At 43.0% G+C, this 21,234-nt stretch overlaps 2 protein-coding genes and 5 non-coding genes across 7 annotated transcripts; 4 read left to right on the top strand and 3 right to left on the bottom strand.

Annotated features, from left to right (window-relative positions):
- Window positions 1–362: 362 nt before the first annotated feature.
- Window positions 363–5,099, bottom strand: LOC124326977. Its single transcript, XM_046785725.1, has 2 exons — window positions 4,830–5,099; window positions 363–4,764 (listed from the first exon to the last, which is right to left on the bottom strand). Exon 2 carries the CDS (start codon window positions 4,680–4,682, stop codon window positions 513–515), a length of 4,170 nt encoding a protein of 1,389 aa, XP_046641681.1. The 5' UTR covers window positions 4,683–4,764; window positions 4,830–5,099; the 3' UTR covers window positions 363–512.
- An 8,475-nt stretch (window positions 5,100–13,574) lies between these two features.
- Trnak-cuu lies at window positions 13,575–13,647 on the top strand. Its single transcript has one exon. It is a non-coding gene; the product is annotated as a tRNA-Lys (tRNA).
- A 97-nt stretch (window positions 13,648–13,744) lies between these two features.
- Window positions 13,745–13,817, top strand: Trnav-aac. The gene has a single exon. It is a non-coding gene; the product is annotated as a tRNA-Val (tRNA).
- A 515-nt stretch (window positions 13,818–14,332) lies between these two features.
- On the bottom strand, window positions 14,333–14,406 carry Trnan-guu. The gene has a single exon. It is a non-coding gene; the product is annotated as a tRNA-Asn (tRNA).
- A 105-nt stretch (window positions 14,407–14,511) lies between these two features.
- Trnav-cac lies at window positions 14,512–14,584 on the top strand. Its single transcript has one exon. It is a non-coding gene; the product is annotated as a tRNA-Val (tRNA).
- A 230-nt stretch (window positions 14,585–14,814) lies between these two features.
- Window positions 14,815–14,887, top strand: Trnak-cuu. The gene has a single exon. It is a non-coding gene; the product is annotated as a tRNA-Lys (tRNA).
- A 4,399-nt stretch (window positions 14,888–19,286) lies between these two features.
- Window positions 19,287–20,380, bottom strand: LOC124314391 (integrase/recombinase xerD homolog). Its single transcript, XM_046779559.1, has 2 exons — window positions 20,258–20,380; window positions 19,287–20,192 (listed from the first exon to the last, which is right to left on the bottom strand). The coding sequence occupies exons 1-2, from the start codon at window positions 20,378–20,380 to the stop codon at window positions 19,287–19,289; spliced, it is 1,029 nt and encodes a 342-aa protein (XP_046635515.1).
- Between the last annotated feature and the right edge of the window lie 854 nt (window positions 20,381–21,234).

Below are 21,234 nucleotides of genomic sequence, written 5' to 3'. Positions count from 1 at the left end.
AGAAGAAAAGAATTAACTTAAGATAGGATTAATTTTGGGTTAATATTTGGAGGATGTGGCAACTACAGGACATTCCAGCCAACAACATGAAATAATAACTAAACATGTCCTTAGTTAATGCGGATGACACCCCTGTTATGGTAAAGGTTTAGGCGAGGACTTAGGTTATTCTATCTCGACTACCGCGGTAGACAAACGGCATAATTAGTAATTATTTAAGGTTTTGAAAAAAAAAATCCGTACCTTGGCTTAGAGGAGCGTGTGTGCGGTTACCTAATACAACTCGGATGCTCAATCAAGCGCGGGAAATTTTAAAAATAAAAAGGTTTTTAAAATGGAGGATAATTGCAATTTGCTTTTATTTCACATCATAATTCTTCGTTGTGTACACAGACATGAAAGCAAGATGCTGTGTGTAATTTCACGAACCGATGTTGTTGGAAGAACGAGAAATAGTGGCGAATAACGACGACAATTAATCGACGAGTTCCGAAGCTATTCGTGAGTGGCTTTTAAACCGTACGCTTATCGCGGATCAATTGGGCCGTGATCTCGGCCATTTGGCGGAGTTTTTGTAGTGTGGCGATTCTCTGCTGATATCCTAGGCGATTTTCTTGTTTCTCGGTGGCTATCATCAAGTCGATATAGTCGGGCGCGGAGAAAGGGTGAGGCCGGAGAGCGATTTCGTCCAGCCGCTGGATGCACGGATAAGTGGATTGCATCAACTCCATCAGCTGTGACTCGTATTTGTCAATTTCTTTCTGAATGTTTTTCAGCAGCTGTTCATTGGTTATCGCCTCATTCTTGGCCCCTTGATACTGTTGCCGGATGGCGTCAGATGAACGCTTGACTTTCTCCTTCACCATTTCGTACCTGTACTTTTGATTGAAGTGTTCATTCCAAGGGCACTTGCAGATTCTGCAGCTACCGTTCGAATCCATAACGGAGCAAAGATGTTTATCTTCGTCATGAGCCCGTCCACAAGGGAAATGACAAGTTGTTCGACACTTTTGGCAGTTGGTGGTGAATTGGCCTGTCCCGCTAATGTCCGTCTCCTCTGGAACCAGAAATTCGACATCAAACTCAAAATTCTTGTTTGCGTCTATCTGTTCGTGATTATCTGTCAGAATCTTCTTGATTTGCTCGAACTCGTCGATACGGGCCAGTTTAATTTGTGTACGAAGTTGAAGACCTTCGACAAGAGCTTCAAGCCGCTTTCGTTCCTCGAGAACTTCCCGGGTCAGCGTCAAAGATTTGGCTTCCATGCGACTCAAATCGTCAAAGAATTTGTCAAAACCCTCGACTGCCATGTCGAAGTAGGTCCGGTTGAATTCGTTCGTCCGGCGGTCGCCCTTGTTGGAAGTAAAGAAAATGGAATTATTAAATTTGTGGTGAAGAGGAAGACCGGTGGATGGATCCATGGGCGACGGGATGCCGGCCTCTTTGACTGCACCAAGGACCGGCGGCAAAGCGCCGTCAGCAAATGTCACCATCAGCCGAATATTGTCGTTAATATCTTGTCCGAAAATAGACAAGATGGAGTCGAAAATGTACTGCTGAGTGGCCGTCAATCTGGAGAGAGACGACTGGACGACGAAACAGACGGCCTCCAGTTGCTGAATTCCATGACGGCATTGGAAATAATCCTGAATTTGCTGCACAATCTTCTTGTCTTTCTCCAGCCCACGAGTGTCACCAAATCCTGGAGTATCGACCACTGTTAGAGAATAATTCAGCCGGGAGTCTTTCATCTCGTGCAAGTCGTAGGTGGTCACCAAGTCCGTTTGGCTGTGAGCTTGTGACTTGTCGGCCGGCTCGTCGATCAGTTTGAAGCGAAAGTCGTCATTCCACTCGACACCCAGCATGTAATTCACCATAGCGTCGATTAGAGTACTTTTGCCGGAACCGGTGGCGCCCAGCACCAAGATAGTCCGTTGACGACGCTTGCCGGCCAACGCCAAGTAACTTGGTTCACCAAAAACGTAGTGTCCGACTCCTTGTGTTTGGACTCCGCGTTGTCTCTTTAACGGCAACTGGTAAAGATCGACGCCTTTGGTAACCGAACATTTTTTGCTGACATGACGGACGATATGTGCCGCCCGTTCGGCATCTCGCAGCGTTTTCGCTTCTATAATCTGGGATGCTGGACTGTAGAAAGTGGATCCCGTAGCATCAGTGCAGATAGCCCGAACTTGGACGTAGTAATCTGTGTCGGGGACGAGTGGTTCGAGTGTAATCGTCTTTTCCGTAGTGGATCTTTGTATGAATGTGGACTGGTGGCGGCTGTCACCCATCCAGCAGTCAATATAGTAAGAAGTAATGGTTACTTCGGCTTCTTGATTTTCTCTGTAGTGTCGATTTTCATCGTAGTACTCGCCATCGTATTTATCGCCGTCATCATAGTTATTATCGTCGTCGTAATTGGCGTAGTAGTAGTACTCGTCATCGTAGTTTTCATGGTCATCGCGCGGGTCGTAATAATCGTAGTAGTCGTCATCGTACTCATCTTCATCCTTTTCATAATCATCCTCTTCTTCCGCAACTCTTCCGGCTTCTTGATTTTCACTGTAGTGTCGATTTTCATCGTCATCGTAATTGTCGTAGTACTCGTCATCGTAGTTATCATCGTAGTTATTATCGTCATCATAGTTATCATCATCATCGTGCGGGTCGTATTGGTCGTAGCAGTCGTCATCGTACTCATCTTCATCCTTTGCATAATTATCCTCGTCTTCTTCCGCAACGGTCTCAACTCGGCCTGAATTAAATGGATGAGACCAGGAAATGGTGATGCTCGTGTTCGTCACGTACCGACATAAAAGTCCGGATGGTGGCGGACAAACCGGGTCGATTGTCACCTCACAACTGACCGGACTGAACGGACTCCTCCCTCCTGGTGTCACTGTGGCAACGCGGAACACATAAGTCTCCTTCGATTGCAGATGACTGATCGTAATTTCCTTGGAATGATGTTGAATGGAATCCCACCTTTCTCCGGATCTATCAATAATACTCCGATACTGCAAAAGGAAGTTGCTGGGCTCCTCGATTTCTTCCTCAGTTGTCCAGCTCAGCGTGATCACGCCACGATAGTTCTTTTCGACTGTGACTGGACTAGGAACTTTGGGGATGGTAAAGTTCAAAGGTAGAGCGTCTCCCGTTCTACAGTCGTATAATCGCGTCAACGGTGATATTTCCCCTACACCAGCACCAATCTGTTCGTCGTAAAATATGATGTATCGTACGTTGGAGTTGTCACTGTTGTTATTAGTCACCCAGGTTGAAAACTCTTGAGCAGCAACGAGTATTCGACGACAGTTGCTGGTTGAAATGGAATCCCGCTGCTTAATTGCTAGTTGTTCTTTAATACTGTCACTTTTCCAGCCTGTCCAATTCGAACTAGGAGTTTGGTTGAACACTTCAACATAACGCTTCATTTCGTCAACCAGAGAGTCCGACAGCATTCCATCTAAATTTGGCAAGTGAATAACCACAGCGTAAGACGACGCTTTGCTGGTTCCATTTGTCACCTCTTTTTTGAAATTTTCTACTGCAGACACAAGCCGGACATCGGGTAATTGATCCAACATTTTAAAAGTCTTGATTTGCTGTTTCTGACGATCGAGCCAACAGTTCAGCTCGTTGGGAAGGAACGGCGATTGGGTTTCCATGGCTTTTATCATCTTAGCCATTATCTCTTCTCCTTCCATGATCTCTCCCCGTCGGACGTCAATGGTCCACTCAGCCAGCGCCTTGCCTAAAACCCCTACATATTTTGTTATTAATTCCCCAAATTCCTTGATTCTCTTATAGGTTGTTAGCGGAATACAGTGGCAACCACACAAATCGCCAATCAAATCGTCTGTGTCGCAACGAATTCGTTGCAAATGGTTCCATATAATTTGACAGCGAAGCACTATTTTCAACGACACATCTCGAAGATTTCGCGGGATCTTAGTTTTACCTTCTATATTAGGCATCAATTCTTGGAGTGGGTACAATAATACTTTCAGCGGAATTGCCATGTTGGCTGGATGGTTCAGTACCGCCCTGCAGGCTTCGTACTGTTCTGCGACGGGCTTAGAAGTCCAGCTATTATTCCCGTCCCTTTTAACTTGATTGAAATCGCTGTAGAGAATGCACTGCAAGTCTAGCGGGACGAAACATTGTCCGCCGTCCTCTTCGTCACATTCTTGATCCTGATCCGGTTCTAAATTGTTTCTATCGTCCATGAGCCGATCTGCGAATATGCGGGCGTAGTTCCGCATTCTTTCAATGGCTTTGTCATCGTCATCATTTGTCGTGTTTGACTTTTGCTGTTGATGGGGAAAAATGCAAAAGGCTTCCAGGCCATAAGTGACGGCCACGACGACGTGAGTGGCTCCGCTCTTTATTAATTTTTCTGGACGGCAAATGATTTCCAGTTGTGAAATTGAATCGAGCGCCGAGACTTTCTTGTTGGAGCAACAACAATGTACCGCCACTTCGTTTTGACGAACAAACGTTTCCGCCTTCCAGTCCGCCCAGTCGGCCGCGTACTGCCAAGCTCTTCCGGATGGTGGACGCAACATGCCGGTCATCAGACTCATCGCCGTGTGATTATCCATTCCTAAATAAGATAGCCAAGGCCCATCACATTCTGTTACATCGTCTTTATTATCACTGGTTTCCTCAGTCGCCATCGAATGAACCTTGACAGTTCCTTTTTTTTCGTTTTTACGACGACCAAACTGACCACATCGTCTGGATCCCACAAGCGCATATCTGAATAACATTTCAAAGTACATTAATTACAAATTCTATGTGTTTATACAGTTATTGTAGCTTACTTGGCACGATTGTATCTTCGGCGTAATTGTAAAGTGTTCCGATGGTGAATTGGCGGCCTAAAGTCATCATCTTGACACAATCTGGATCGGGTATTTCGAACGGTGTAGTTATACTTGCATATTTAACGTCCGAGCCGACGAGTGTTATTAAAATCTGCAAACTAAACCACAAATTTTTTGAGTCTGTTGTTAAAACAAACAAATGCAATCGCTACGACTCCAAAATGCCCAATTTTCCTTGGATCTGATCGTGACGAATTCCGTGTCCGATTGCGTAGTGTTGACTGACTGACTTCATTTCACAATCGATGTCCTTGTCCTACGGTGGCGCCACCTATTTAGTCCAGACTATTTCAACATATGCCACGTGATCGGTTCATAAAAACATAAAAATAGCGTTATCTTTATCTAGAAAAAAAACCTGAATGCTTTTGCCGACTAGTGAATAGAATGCACACACTATTTAAATTTGAGTTACAAAGTCTATGTAGATGGGCAGGGTTTTGTACACCTGAAAAACAAACTCTGCTGTTATCTTTTAATGGCCTGACCTTCTGTCCGCAATGATACCAACGTGAAGGGATGTTATCGGATGTTATATTATCACTTGCATGCGGAGCATCTACTTATAAAACTATCGGGCAGACCGTGCACCTGCGAGTTTCCCTAGCCATATAATTATCCGTGGCAGCACAATCAACTTTGCCGTTTAAAAACTTTGCCAGCTTAAATTGTGGATTGAACTGATTGATTAGTAACGTTTTTGATCAGTGCCCTTGTTCAGTTTCTTCTGGATTCCGCCTGTATGAATTCCTAGCGTCAAAATATAATTCAAGACAACTTATGTTTTTACTCAATTGACTTAACGAATTAAACAATTCCTAAAGGCATAAGTTAAAAAAAAAGATGAGTTCTAGTGCCTAGTCATGTGCAGTTCCATTTTGGATAGTTAGCCCTTTATCTGCCGTAGGGACTTTTTCTCTTTTTCTTTCTATTCTTCTCTTCCTTTACCTACGAAAGAAAAAGAGAAAAAGGCGCAAAATACTGGGGGTACGGTAGGCATCGTAGTATCCCTTCCGTCAAATTAAACTTAAAACATAGAGAGCCATTTGCCTGTTCAAGAAACTTTCACGGATGACTGTATGTAAAGGTTTTGAGGTGATAAAAAAACTGTTACTCAGTATTTTTGTTGAAGAAATTGTTTCTGGTTTTGAGAAAGTCGTATTTAAGGAGGTATAAAAGAAGTGTATTCCTGGAGTCCATAATTTTGGACATTCCTTTCATTGGAAACAGGCTGGATTACGTAAGGCAAGATGAATTTTGGTTTCGGCTGAGAATATCCTAATATATACATATAATATAACTTACAAAGTTATATTACACCGCATTTCACCATTTCTTCCCAAACGGACTCAACTCTCAACAGTAAAGTGGAAACAAGAAAGTCCATAGATAAACGGACATACAATATTTACGCTTATGAACAAACCCGAAACTTATTACTTGTCTCTTCCCCATAAAATTTTCACATTTTTATAGAGCTCAATGTAAAACATGTCATCATATATTTAAATTTTCATCGAAAAGTTAAATGAATAGCTGGCATCTGTTGTCCAGGTAAATGATTAGGTATATTTCATAGTCTTATGCGACTTATTTGATCTCCAATTCAAAATGACAATTTTTGAAAATCAATTTTTTAAATCAAAATGAAATGTTGAGAAAAGGAAACTTATCCTTTGGCTGATCCCTATATCTTTTGACCATTGTAAAGGAAAAGGAAATGTCACTACGAAAGTTGAGTTTATAAGTTACCCAATATTTATTATTCTTTCTTTTATGGTTGTCATTGGGGTTACGGTAGTCTAAACAAAGAGCTATTTCAACGAATAAAATTTATACAGAAAAGCAGATTGAAGTAATCAGAGTTATACAATATAAATTACTGAAATAAAAACAACGAAATATTCACAGGTGTCCTTAGAAATAAATTTTTTATTGAAAAATTGGAGCTTCAGCCTATACCGCTAGTGTTTACACAAACGTAAACAACCAGCAAAAATGGTGGACCCCAAAACAATTGACACGCGAAACCGTGAAGTGAATTGTCTCTATAGCGACGAACACAAGGGAAGAGAACGACAGAGAAAACGACAGAAGTTGTACTTTTAAATAAAAGGCAACGTCGCATAAACAAAGCTCAAGGCAAATTTAAACGCTCTTCAATTTGATTAAGCATTGTTATAACTTGGCAACTTTGCCGCTTTCCTCTTAGAGAATGAATATTGCAGTTGGTCTTGAATCTTTGGTCCAGCAAGCACGCATTTTATGTCGTTCCTAATAGAGTCCAATCTAACTTCATTCCAAGCATTTTTCAAGCGATGAAATATTTACAGAATTGACCAGTATTTTATGGGATTCCGAACAATTTTATGGAAAGGTTAAACAAATAATTAGATTGAGTTTGGGTTTATCCAAAATGAAAATGCCATGAATGAGGGAATTCCTCAATCTGTGAATTTCTATAAAGTCATTGCTCACACTTATCCAGAATTCATAAATTCTCTTCCTGCGATAAACAAATATTTTAGTTTATTAAATCTATGCTTAAACATTTTTAATGTTTCTATAATCAGATAAACATGGACAAATATAGGTTTTTTTATTTGGAACATCATATCAATGGTATTTAGTCTCCTTTCTGGAATTCTTTCAATACCGAAAACAATCTAGATTAATAGGATGCGAATGAGTACGCAGTAGTCGGGATTTGGCTCAATGCTGTCCGTAGGTAAAGAGCGATATCACTACTACTGCCACAGCACTAAAAGTAGATTGATTAAACGAAAAACTTGAGAAAACTACTTTGAATTTGATGTTGAGATGAAAAATGAAAAAGTAGAGCAATTCATACACATACTAAGCATAAGCTTTAAAAATAATGCAAATATTTGGCCTACCTTGCATGGTTTTCGAACACGACCAAAGGTTCCACCAAGGCACCGGTTCAGTGACCATTCATCATCTTCCTAAACAATGTAAAATGAGCCTGTCAAATAAAGCATTTTTTTAAGTGACTGGAAAAGTTGTAAAAAAAAACAAAAAAAAACAATTATCTTTCCAAACTCCTCTATTTTAAAAGCCAAATACTTTTCCACTTATTTCCCCACCGCATGGCCAACGCGCGGTGCTGATTCGTCTGTCAATGGGAAATGTCACCTTCAGGGGATCATGTACGTTTCACTGATCACAGTAGTTATTGTTAACACGTTGAAACAGTTTTCTTCATCGGCTGATAAGAGGCGAAAATAAGTTTCACCGTGTCATAGTCTTAAATAATAGATGAATATTGACAACAAACATTAAGAGCAGAGCATAATTCTCCACAACTCGTCACTCGTGAATCAGCAATAAAACAAGTGCCGATGTAAACAAGGCCTTGTGGACTGGGCTGGGTAGTGGATAAGTGCCAGCTCCCCCTAGGGCTGAAAACAACAAACAGTTTGTTTTATTTTGGTGGGCTTCATAGAGGATTGCAATTGTCTGGCAAATCTGTTTTCCTTTTTCAACTCTACCCTTCAGGCTTCCGCCAAAATAAAACGCCCATCGTGAAATATTTACTCTCAATTGAATAAAAAGAAAAACAAATTTCGATAAAGGATTTCGAGCAATGAAACTGACCCAGTGGCATTAACTTTTCAGTTTTCCTTCCTTTGCAGCTTCCGCATGTTCCTGAGAGCGAAGCGAATTTTCCAACGGCGTTCTCGACTATATGCGGAGTACGTCCGTCTGCGGGCCACGCTTTCTTCCCTGTAAGTTAATTTAAAAAAATGCCGTTTGTTAGTTGATGAATAGACCTACTTGACGGTGGAACACTAAGATAAAGTTTAAAAAAATTATGTTAAACAAAACTGCAGAATATACACATGGAGGTGGAGGAATGACACATCTTCTCATCCTAGTTCAATGGAAATGGAATGAAGACGTTTATATGTTTGAATTATTTTGTCTACATCTCCAATATCCGGAAAAGGTCAACACACGAAAAATCCTGTTAGACAAGAAAAAATATTTATGCAGAGAAGGAAAGCCTCTGTGGTTGTGTCTCTAGTCTCTGGGCTGTGCATAGCCCCTTGAAAATTCAAACGATTTCTTTTGTTTCCTTTGTCATACTGGTTGTTATTTGTTACTTTCCGTAATTTAATAAATGCGAGGTTAAAAATAAATGAGCTTCATTTAACGGTGGATGGAAAAACTGACGCTTTCTACTGTGGAGCCCTTGTGTGTAGCAACCTATGTTTTAGAACCACTTATGAAATTAACGTTAAGCAGGCTGTCAATAGAAAAGGGAAATGTATAATTATTTAGCTTTATTGTTAGTATTTTCACAGTAAATTCGCTGTCCACGAAAAAACGGAACATTACGGAAATTTCACAAATGCGATTCAGAAAGCAGTGACGTGCTGTACTTCCGGATCCGGAAGATCTGAGGAAGTACCTGATACTTCATCGAGCAGCGAATTTACCTCCCTCTTAAAAACATTAAGAATAAATAGCGACTATAATTTAATCACGAAATAATTTGAAATGGCAAAATCTATAAACAAATACAGTATGGAAATACAACACGCAATTAACCTCCGCAAAAATAATTTTTTTAAATCTGCGCACCGAATACTGCTTGATATTGCTCGTTGTCAGAAAATTAATCGATTATTCACGCTTATTAATTGCTTTGAATAAAAATCTGAAAGTTTTACGCGGCGGACGGGAAGTGAAAACCAGTCAGCAAGATGATTTTGCAATGTTAGCAATCGCACTGTTGACTACAATCGCACGGGAATTACATTTTGAGATTGATTTATTACTAATTAAGTTACGACAACAATGTTAAAACAATGAACTATATTATTCTTTAAATAAATGTTGAAGATCTGGCCGCCAGAGTGGCTGGCCTATAAAGAGAGCTGCAGCAGACAATACAAATCAGTTACACAGACACACTTGTCTTCTTAACATGGTGTCAGAAGTGCGTCGTCTGCAAAGTGTGAACCGAGAGTAGCGTGGTTGCTCCATTTTGTCAGGACAGTAACTCTTGTTCATCTGCCTTTATCTTTTGCATCCTGTGGTGTGTGAGAGTGAAGTTACTTTATTTGTGCTTAGACTGACAATGGCGTCGTCATTAAAAGCACCTGAGCCTTTTTCGTTCAGTGCCACTGACTTGGCTGCCCAGTGGAGCGTGTGGGTACGGCAATTTAAGTGGTATGTTGTAGCAACGAACTCGCCTGCTAATCCACCTGATGAAGAAACGTTGGTGGGTGTCCTAATTACTTTACTTGGCAGCGAGGGTCTGAAGATTTACGACACCTTTGCCTTCACACCAGAAACTGATTCTAGAAAAATCGCTCCTGTGCTGGCCAAATTCACAGATCATTTTGAACCATGTCGCAGTGAGGTGTTTGAGAGGTTTAAATTTTTGAGACGCCATCAACTTGCTAGTGAAACGTTTGACACGTGGCTAACTGAATTACGAGGACTGGTTAGGACGTGTGGGTACGGCGATGGTACTGATTCAGTATTACGTGACCAGATTGTGTTGGGGATTGCTGATCCGTTGATTTGTGAAAAATTGCTTTTTGAAAAAGACTTGCTGATCGTCAAAGCGTGTGAAATCGTTCGAGCGTGTGAGTCAGCAAAGTTGCAACAAACACAGATCAACACTCCGGCAGTAGAGTCTGCCCATGCTGTCCAATCTCGACAATCCGGCCGGAAGCCAGATCGAAGACCGGGTTCACAATCATCAGCAGGAGGTACATCCGAACAACGCGTTCCAGCAAATCAAAGACAGTCGGCAGCTAATTATTCGTCAGAAAGTCAGTTTATTTCGTGCAGTGATTGTGGAAGGCGACATAAAAAAGGTCAATGCCGTGTGGACAGCGTTGAGTGTTTTCGTTGCGGTGCAATGGGCCATTACGCAAACCGTTGTCTTTCCAGAAACGCACGTCAGGTGGCACCTCAGAACAACGCGTCTTCACAGCCACCTCCCCCAGGCAGAGTACACACACTTGAAGAACAACAGCAGTGGATTGGTAATGTTGATCAAGGCGGTGCAGCCATGGTATATCCGCCATATCCGCCATATCCGCCATCCCATCCTCCCCTGTTTGGAGAAGATTACTTTGTGAATCATATGCTCAAGTCAAGTTCTAAAGGGAGCGAGTGGTATCAAAAATTGTCGCTGGATGGCGTGGAAGTCAACTTTAAACTAGATTCTGGAGCGAACGTGCAACATTCTGCCCTACGAGTTCTACAGTCGTCTACCTAAACAGTGCCAACGTCTACGCCCTGGTCCAACTGTCCGCAGCTACGGAGCAAAAGGTGGATTTCTCAAAGTACTGGGTCTGCACACGGCAAAGGTAGAACATCGAAGCACTGTTTTCGTCACCGACTTTGTTGTTGTCGAAGAGCCGGGCCAGCCAGCAATCTTGGGCTTACGAACGTGTGAAGAACTCAAGCTCATTCAACGGATTGATTCACTGCATTCTGCGGTCTCCACACAACAGCCACCTATAGTGCACGAGTTCTTAGATGTCTTCACTGGCCTAGGTAAATTACCTGTTGAATATGACATTAAGTTATTGTCAGGAGCTAACAAAGTTGACCCAGTTGTCTGTGCAGCAGGGCGGCTTCCGTTTAAATTGGAAGAACGAGTCTACAAGAAGCTGGAAGAAATGGTAACTGAAGGAATAATAACGCCTGTTCAAGAACCCACAGAATGGGTAAGCAGAATGATGGTGGTTGGAAAACCGGATGGAGATGTCCGGATCTGTTTGGACCCGTCGGAGCTTAACAAAGCAATACAACGACAGCATTTTTCGGTCCCCACTGTTGAACAGCTGTTCAGCAAACTAAGTAAAGCTCGCTATTTTTGCAGCCTGGATGCTGCTTCCGGGTTCTACCAAATTCCCTTGACTAATGAAGCGTCTTATCTTTGCACCATGGCAACACCAAAAGGTCGTTACAGGTACCTCAGGCTGCCGTTTGGGCTAAAATCGGCCCCTGAAGTTTATCTACAAACTATGTCCGACTTCTTTGGAGACTTGAATGGCGTGTTTATATACTTTGACGACTTCCTGGTGACGGGGGAGACCAAAGAAGAACTTCAAGTGAATCTACGAGCGGTTCTGGTACGTTGTCGCCTACACAACTTAAAGCTACAACTAAAGAAGTGTCGTTTCTTTCTGCAGGAGTTGCCATGGCTGGGCCATATTATTGGCCAAGGAACGCTGAAACCAGATCCGTGCAAAATAGACGCCATAGTGGACATGCCCGATCCTTCCGGGCCGGCAGATCTCATCAGGCTGTTGGGCATGGTGACTTATCTTGATAAGTTTTGCAAGGACCTGGCCGGCTTAACCAGACCGTTATGAGACCTTCTAAAGGCGGATGCAGCGTGGGTTTGGGAAGAACCACAAAAGAAGTCCCTAGCTGATTTAAAAGTAGCTCTTTCATCGCTTCCTGTTCTACGGTTGTTTAACCATTCGCTGCCTGTTGTTGTGTCAGTCGACGCGTCACCCATCGGTATTGGAGCTGTGCTTCTACAGAGCGGTCAACCGATAGCATACTCGTCCACGTCCCTCACCGTCACTCAAAAGCGGTATTTTCAAATCGAGAAAGAGCTGCTAGCCGTCCAGTTCGGCTTAATGAGATTTCGGCAGTACGTGTATGGCCAGTCGGTGATTGTTGAAACTGACCACAAGCCGTTAGTGGGTCTGTTAGACAAACCAATAGCGTCCTGCTCTCCGAGGATTCAAAGAATGCGGCTCCAACTACAGCGTTTCGATTTTAAGCTTGTGTACAAGCCAGGAAAAGACTTATTTATAGCAGATACGCTGAGCCGGGCTCCGTCACCTCATCTTTTTCAAGACGACACTACGCAGGGCTGTGAAGAGCAAGTGCATGCAGTACTGGATTGTGTCATTCCTCATTCTACAACTCGAGAAAAATTTGCAGCAGCAACAGCGGCTACCCCACACTGATGTTAGTCAAAGAAGTTCTTGTTCGTGGTTGGCCGGAGCACAAAACACAGTGTCCAGTAGCAGAAAAGCCGTTTTGGGCGGTTAGACACAACCTGGCTGAAGTAGACGGCCTGTTACTCAACGGGGAGAGACTAGTAATTCCACTGTCCCTACGGCAGGAAATACTAAAAGGAATCCACGACGGACATTTTGGGGAAGTCAAATGCGTTTTACGAGCCAGGTCTGCTGTGTATTGGCCTGGATGTGACGAGCAGATACGAAACATGGTGGCAAGCTGCTCAACGTGCCAAGAACACCGTCATAAAAATCCAGCTCAACCACTGCATCCAGTAAAATTGCCGACTCATGCTTTTCAGCTAGTGTCAGCCGATTTATTTTTCTTCAATGGAGTCAACTACATTTTAGTTGTAGACGCCTACCGCAAGTGGCCGGCTGCTGTTCCCCTTCGCTCTCTGTCTTGCGCCGCCAGCATTGCAGAAATATAACGTAGGAAAAAATAATCGTAGGAGAAGAGGAAATGAAATGGAATTAATAACTTGTAATGTATCTTATCTTAATGACAACTAGACTAGAAAAAGTAGACATCTGGAAAACTACACACAGACAACCAACCAATCATAGTAAAAGTTATCTCACGGTTCCTGGAAAGGAAAAAATGTCGTCAATAAGACTTGGTTCATTATATTGGAATAGAGCGCAATGGTAAGCCTGGCTAGCTCAGTCGGTAGAGCATGAGACTCTTAATCTCAGGGTCGGGGGTTCGAGCCCCCCGTTGGGCGTCATTTATTTGGAAATAATTGCAGATGAAAGTTAGAAGTTGGGAGACGATCGTTAGAATTTTGTAATCATTCCAGAATAATTCTATAGCGGATTGTAGTTTCCATAGTGTAGTGGTTATCACGTCGGCCTAACACGCTGAAGGTCCTCAGTTCGATCCTGGGTGGAAATAGGACAATGTATTTTTAGAAAGACTATCAAAAAAGCACATTTTGGTTTTTTGAAAAAGCCAAGCATTCATGTTTCTTGTGAAAATGAAATCTACATTATGACAATGTGAAGATATTCGCAATGCTGTATCCGGAGGAAGTCAACAGAAAGCGGGAAATCAATGATGACTGTGGTTGTTGAAAAAGGTGCTATAACCCCGAAGAGACGTCTTCTGTAGCCAAACGTCAATGACTGTTGTTTTAGGGAAATGAGAAATGACTTGCTCTCGATGGGGAAGAATTCCATAAACACCGGAGGGGAATCTATATAGATTACACTTGAACCTGGAACAGTAGCTCCGAACAGAGGAAGAACATCATGAGCGTGCACCCTACGCTGCAAATGTTCAGTAGATTTAACAGTCATCAGTAAAAGAAGCCATATCGCGAGTGTGCGCTCTTCATTGGACGCTTTAGATGGTTAAAGGAGTCATGAGGCGAAGAAATTGAATTAAAACAACAGTATTCATTCACCATGCGCCCCTGGGTGGGATCGAACCACCAGCCTTCCGGTTAACAGCCGAACGCGCTAGCCAATTGCGCCACAGAGGCATGGTGATTGGTTAACGACACACTCGTCAAGTTCAACAGGCAAACCAAACATTACATTTTTTTAGTGTGGCCAACGCTAATAAAATGTTGCAGAAACATTGTGGGGCTTCCATAGTGTAGAGGTTATCACGTCGGCTTCACACGCTGAAGGTCCTCAGTTCGATCCTGAGTGGAAGCATCAGTATAACGTTAGGAAAAAATTATCGTAGGAGAAAAGGAAATGAAATGGAATTAATAACTTGTAATGTATCTTATCTTAATGACAACTAGACTAGAACAAGTAGACATCTGGAAACTACACACAGACAACCAACCAATCATAGTAAAAGTTATCTCACGGTTCCTGGAAAGGAAAAAATGTCGTCAATAAGACTTGGTTCATTACATTGGAATAGAGCGCAATGGTAAGCCTGGCTAGCTCAGTCGGTAGAGCATGAGACTCTTAATCTCAGGGTCGGGGGTTCGAGCCCCCCGTTGGGCGTCATTTATTTGCAAATAATTGCAGATGAAAGTTAGAAGTTGGGAGACGATCGTTAGAATTTTGTAATCATTCCAGAATAATTCTATAGCGGTTTGCAGTTTCCATAGTTTAGTGGTTATCACGTCGACCTAACACGCTGAAGGTCCTCAGTTCGATCCTGGGTGGAAACAGGACAATGTATTTTTAGAAAGACTATCAAAAAAGCACATTTTGGTTTTTTGAAAAAGCCAAGCATTCATGTTTCTTGTGAAAGTGATCACTTTTCTATGAAGTGAATGGTTGTAACCATATAGTCTTATATAAGACTATCTGGCAACAGTGTTGCCAACACTGTAGCAGACAACTATTCACAAGCAAGTCCCGGCCGGGGAAACACGTGAAATTGTGTTACAGTCCTTCAATTTAGTGAAAATCAACATACTTGGATTAACTTGACATTGAATTCGAAGAAAAAGTGCTACTATGGCGAAACCCTTTTTCCCAAAGGACTGGGAAACTCTCACGGCAGAAGATTTGGCCACTGCCAGAGCTAGATTGGCGGGATTCATTGGGGCCGTTTCGGATCGTGAAAAAGTTCTCCGTGAGGTAATAAGATTTTTAAATGCAAATCGTTCACCTGGAAGAATTGTATGTCACTGACGGGACATGATAGGCTGCATGTAACCAGTCATGAGCCAATTAAAATTTATTAAAATTTTAGCCAACAACGACGACACGACGACGTGATATTTCATATTGCATGTCCCAGTCATGAGTATTGCATTGTCGTTTGTTTGGCTGCTGTATCTTTTACCTTTATTTTCAGCAACTAAGTTCAATTTAACCAACGCCGGATAGGCAAGTGGCGTCAAATAAATTCAAATTTTTTAATGTAGATCGAGAAAAGCATTACCTCTCCGCCGGTGCTTTAATTAGCCAACATGGGCCCGTTGCCGAAAAATGTCAGAACCTAACGTGCTTAACGAACGTTATGTCTGAGAAAATCGAATAATTTGTGGTTATGATTCCACTTATCCTTTCACTAATTGTGCTGCATGTAATAGACATGAGCCAAGACTCAACCGCATGCATTCAGCCATGGGTTGCAGTAATTGTAGATTACTTTGACGATGTTTTCCATCGATTCTTTTTTAACCTGTGAGCTGCATGTAATCAGACATGAGCCAGGACCGACCGCATGTATTCAGCCATGGGTTACAGTAATTGACAGATACTTCGACGTTGTTTTCAACCGATCTTTTTAAACTAAAGCTGCATGTAACCAGACATGAGCCGGGAATTAAACGCATGTACACAGCCATGGTTTGAGAGAATTACACCAACAGTCGGACTGCATGTAACCAGACATGAGCCAAGAGAGAAACACCACCGATCCAATCTCTGAGAAACGTTTCTATCCGATCATAGGATATAGCCAAGATCTTTAGTCATAAGATGCTTGTTTACTGTAAATATGGAATTCCCCAATGACAACAACTGTTATTTGTTTGTCTATTGCAGCAACTGGAAGCTACACAAAAGGCCCTGCTGCCTCTTCAAAATGGAATCCTTACATCAATAGCCTTGATTAATACAATGCCCGCCGGCGTCACGAAACAAGCAGCCATGAATACTCTTGCCGAGTTCCGAAAATCGGATGAATCCATGCGAGATCGCCTCTTTGTACTACAAGTGTGGCGCAAATACGATCAAGAAACTGCCGACAAGCTTGCACGACGAAAGGCTGGTGAGTTCCTGGACCCGGAACTGGCAAAGGTGTTGGAAGAGCGGGAGAAGAAGATGGACCGCGAGAAACGTGAACGTGAGAGAGAAAAAGAGAGACACGGCAGCCGATCAAAACGCTACAAAGGTGGCGCATCCTACCACGGCGACTACTCTTTAAGCCGATCGGATCATGGACCCTACCAATCTACCGGACGTGGTGGCCATGGACACGGTGGTGGTGGCTATGGACACGGAGGTCGAGGTGGGAACACGAGAGACGGAAAACGACCAGACAAGTCGGAATTCAAATGTCATCTCTGCGGGCAACCGGGACATTTTTTCAAACAATGTCCAAAGCAACACAAGTAAACATTCCGCTGTCTACTACTAATGAGTCAATAAACAATAAATGTGTTGTACAGGAGACTTATACGGAATTTTTTATTATTTGTGTTCAACTACTGCAGTGAACTGGTAGACACTGGTGCCTCTGACACTGGACAGCATGTTGCTGAGGCAGACAGCCCGAGGCCAGACGAGAGTTTTGCTCAACAAAAGAGCACTCCTGTGATAGAGTTCTATCCTGGTTCAATCCATTCAGAAGATGTCAGGGCTTTCTGGCAGAATGACCTACAGGCCGGTGAATGGGTTATGGACGTATTAACCCAGGGATATGTAATCCCTTTCGTTGAATCACCTCCAGCTTACGAGGAGGCCAACAACAAATCGGCTCTGCAAGATATGCCTTTTGTTATTCAAGCGGTCGCTGAACTTCAAAAACGTGGAGTTATTGAGTTCAGAGACAAGAAGCCGCTCTGCGTATCTCCTTTAACGGTATCAAAGAAATTCGGCCGAGACGGTATAACCAAAAACAGACTCTGTTGGGACGGGTCCAGATGTGTCAACTTGTATGTAAAGGAACAAAAAGTTGTGCTCTCCCATCTTCGGAGGTCGTTGGAGATAACAAGAGAAGGGGACTTCCAAGTGACGTACGATCTCAAGGCGGCCTACCATCACGTCCGGATTCACCCGTCACAAACAAAGTATTTAGGTGCTGCCATACCAAAACCAGACGGTGGTAAACAGTATTTTGTCTTCTTATACCTTCCCTTCGGACTGTCCTCAGCTGTACACTGTCTGACAAAGCTCTTCAAACCTGTGAACGCCTATATTCACGAAAAGGGGATTCGACATTCAATTTATCTGGACGACGGCAGGATCGTCGCAGAAACAAAGTGCAAAGCAGAAGATCAACGTAGGTTCGTCTACAAAGTTCTAAAATCTTCGGGATGGATACTGGAAGTCGAAAAATCCGACAAAGACGGAGATGCTAACCAGTCCAAGGAATACCTCGGATTCATTATCGACACTGCCAGCATGACAGTCCGTCTTCAGGAAGCCAAGAAACAACGCATACTACAACAAGTTTCGGAGACGATCTCACACGGATCAAAATCGTTTCCAGCCAAAGAATTAGCCGGAACTATCGGGAAAATAGTAGCAACGGAACCGGCACTAGGGCCGATAGTTGTAATAGCAGCCAGGGCTTCTTACGCAGTTTTAGAGGAGGCCACACAACGGAGAGGATGGAATTCGTCGTTGGTGATGAGTAAAGAAGCTCAAGACGGCTTACAATTCTTCGTCGACAATTGCTCAGAATTTGACAATTCCCCCATTCGATCGGCGGCTACTGAAATTTCTGTCCTGTCCATCATCGGACCGCCCAGTTCATTCATGAAATCTAGTTTCGTCGCTAATCATGTGAGTACAAACGAAGAAAAAATCTGGGCCAGCGACGCGTCCGGATATGCAACCTGTGCCTACTCAATTAAAGGAGATCACCTTTATTTCCGTGGAATTTTAAACGAAGACGAAAGAATGTTGTCTTCCGGTCACCGAGAACTACTGGCTGTCGCAAAAACAATGGAATATTATGAACAAACAGGCACGTTCACCACCAAGGCCACCAACATCTATTGGCTCACTGACAGCCAAAACTTGGTGACTTTTTTGACAAAAGGATCGGGAAAACGTCACATCCAAAAGGATGTTTTTCAAATAATGATTCGTTGCAAGAGACTTAACACCAGAATTATCCCAATCCATCTACTACGAGACGACCCCCGAATTAAGATAGCAGACGATGGTTAAAAGACGACTGACACGGACAATTGGCAAGTCGATGACCAAACTTTCCAAAGGAACAGGACAAGATTTAAATTCACCATCGATCTATTCGCTTCCGACCGCAATTCAAAATGCCAACGTTTCTATTCCAATTTCTTTTGCCCTGGTACGTCAGGCATTGACGCTTTTTCCCATTCGTGGGATGACGAAGTGGCTTGGATCTGTCCACCAATACAGGAGATCATCAGAATTGTTAGACGATTAAAGACTTCAAGAACTACTGGAATTTTGTTCGTACCGAAATGGAAAACGGCGGATTACTGGGTGGAAATCTTTAACAATGAAGGCAGACTTCTGTGGCCTTTTAACTACATGGAAACCTGTAGGCCTTTCATCATTCAAGGAACTTACAATCCACATTCTCCATTTGCAGGGAAAACCAAATTTGAATTTCTTCAACTTTGTTTTGACTCACGTCTGTAGGACCAAACAATGTTTCGATTAAATAAATGACGAAACGGCGAATGTGACAAAGACTGCCAGTTACCTTAATTATTATTTGTACAACTCAAACTTTCTTTTGCAACAACTCCGACATAGAGAGACGACTTGGGATGGAGAGATCAACATATTTGGCGGGCATTGCATCGGAACGCCACCCTCCAAGACGTTTCAGCTGTTTGTCAGTAGCTCCATGAGCTGCTGCTGTAGTCGCTCCACCTCTCTTTCCAGAATGCTCACCGTAGAGTTTCTCGTCGTAACCCAACAAGTTCATCAACTTCTTCAGGTCAGTCAAAGCCCCACTGTACGGTACAGATTTGGCAGGATTTGGGGAATTTTTGGCAGTACACAAAGGAACGAGATAACCATCGTAGGAAAGGCCAAGGAATCGGAAATAGTTCAACGTAAGCTGAACAGGACAGCGTTTAACGTCTGGATTTGAGGCTACTACACGCTCACCACCCTCGGTATACTGGTCGTTCTTCCCACCTTTGAATAAAATCCTCAGATGGGGCGAAGGGTCCGTGACGTAGTTGACGTCTTTTCTACAAAGCTTGACGATGTCGCTAAACCTTCCGAGAGTGTGATACTCAATCGAGATCCTCCATACTGTTCTCCAGAGAACAACAGACGCCCGCAGTCCGTCTCTTCCATGTTGAGTTTGGTAGAGGTGGGCATACATCTTGTCCAGAATTTCTTCAGTAATTGGCAATTTGGCAGCACGAGTCTGTGGGTGTTCATTACGAAACCCACGAAACAAAGTGGATATTGTTTCATGAGTTGTCGGCGACGGCAGCATACGAATCCGATGCTCATTAGCAATGGCAGCACTCAGCATAACAACCTTGGAATAGGACTGGTCCCGCATCATCACGAGGGATAGACAAGCGGCCAAATGCTCATGACCAACCCCAAACTCTGGTACTTGGTTTCGGCAGCAAAAATCACGCCAGATTCCGTACACGCGGTCGTACTATGGGATCGAAGGGAAGCATGTTTTCACTGGCATACCACTACAAGTAATGAACGAAGGAATACCTGCTGCTTTGTTGAGCTTCGTACGGATTTCGACAGATAATGCTGAGCGGCTTCAAGACCCAAAGACAACTCGGATTTCTGACCCTGGGCAGTTGACACGATATCTAGACTTTGGCTCTCCATTTTCTATACTACAGATTTGGACAGTACCGCTCACGAAATAACAGCAGCCGATGGTACTTTAAGACCGACGTTGCCTCGTATATGTTTTTTATTCTCATATAGGCATCATACCAAATCGATTGCCTCAATTTAGTTCCATTTGCTTGCCACTTTTATTTCAGAGGGTTACAGGCACTAATCACCTGGTATCTGGAATGAAGTGTTAGGGGTTTGTATGACCCAACCGCTTGCTTGGAACCTAATTATTTGATAGAGTATACAGTAGTATACAGTAAGGTACAGTAGTGAACGTAAGAGAAAAGTGTACTTTTCAAACGTGTTAACATTGAAAAGTGATCACTTTTCTATGAAGTGAATGGTTGTAACCATATAGTCTTATATAAGACTATCTGGCAACAGTGTTTCCAACACTGTAGCAGACAACTATTCACAAGCAAGTCCCGGCCGGGGAAACACGTGAAATTAACCCACCTACCCACCCTCAGGAGTGCTACGCACTGAGTGTTGGAACCAGAGGGTTACAGAACCAATTCAGAGGGTAACAGGCACTAATCACCTGGTATCTGGAATGAAGTGTTAGGGGTTTGTATGACCCAACCGCTTGCTTGGAACCTAATTATTTGATAGAGTATACAGTAGTATACAGTAAGGTACAGTAGTGAACGTAAGAGAAAAGTGTACTTTTCAAACGTGTTAACATTGAAAAATGAAATCTACATTATGACAATGTGAAGATATTCGCAATGCTGTATCCGGAGGAAGTCAACAGAAAGCGGGAAATCAATGATGACTGTGGTTGTTGAAAAAGGTGCTATAACCCCGAAGAGACGTCTTCTGTAGCCAAACGTCAATGA

This window comes from Daphnia pulicaria, chromosome 1 (genome assembly GCF_021234035.1).
Source record: "Daphnia pulicaria isolate SC F1-1A chromosome 1, SC_F0-13Bv2, whole genome shotgun sequence".
Taxonomy (NCBI): domain Eukaryota; kingdom Metazoa; phylum Arthropoda; class Branchiopoda; order Diplostraca; family Daphniidae; genus Daphnia; species Daphnia pulicaria.
The sequence above is the reverse complement of the archived record's forward strand: the minus strand, read 5'-3'. Positions and strand labels throughout refer to the sequence as shown.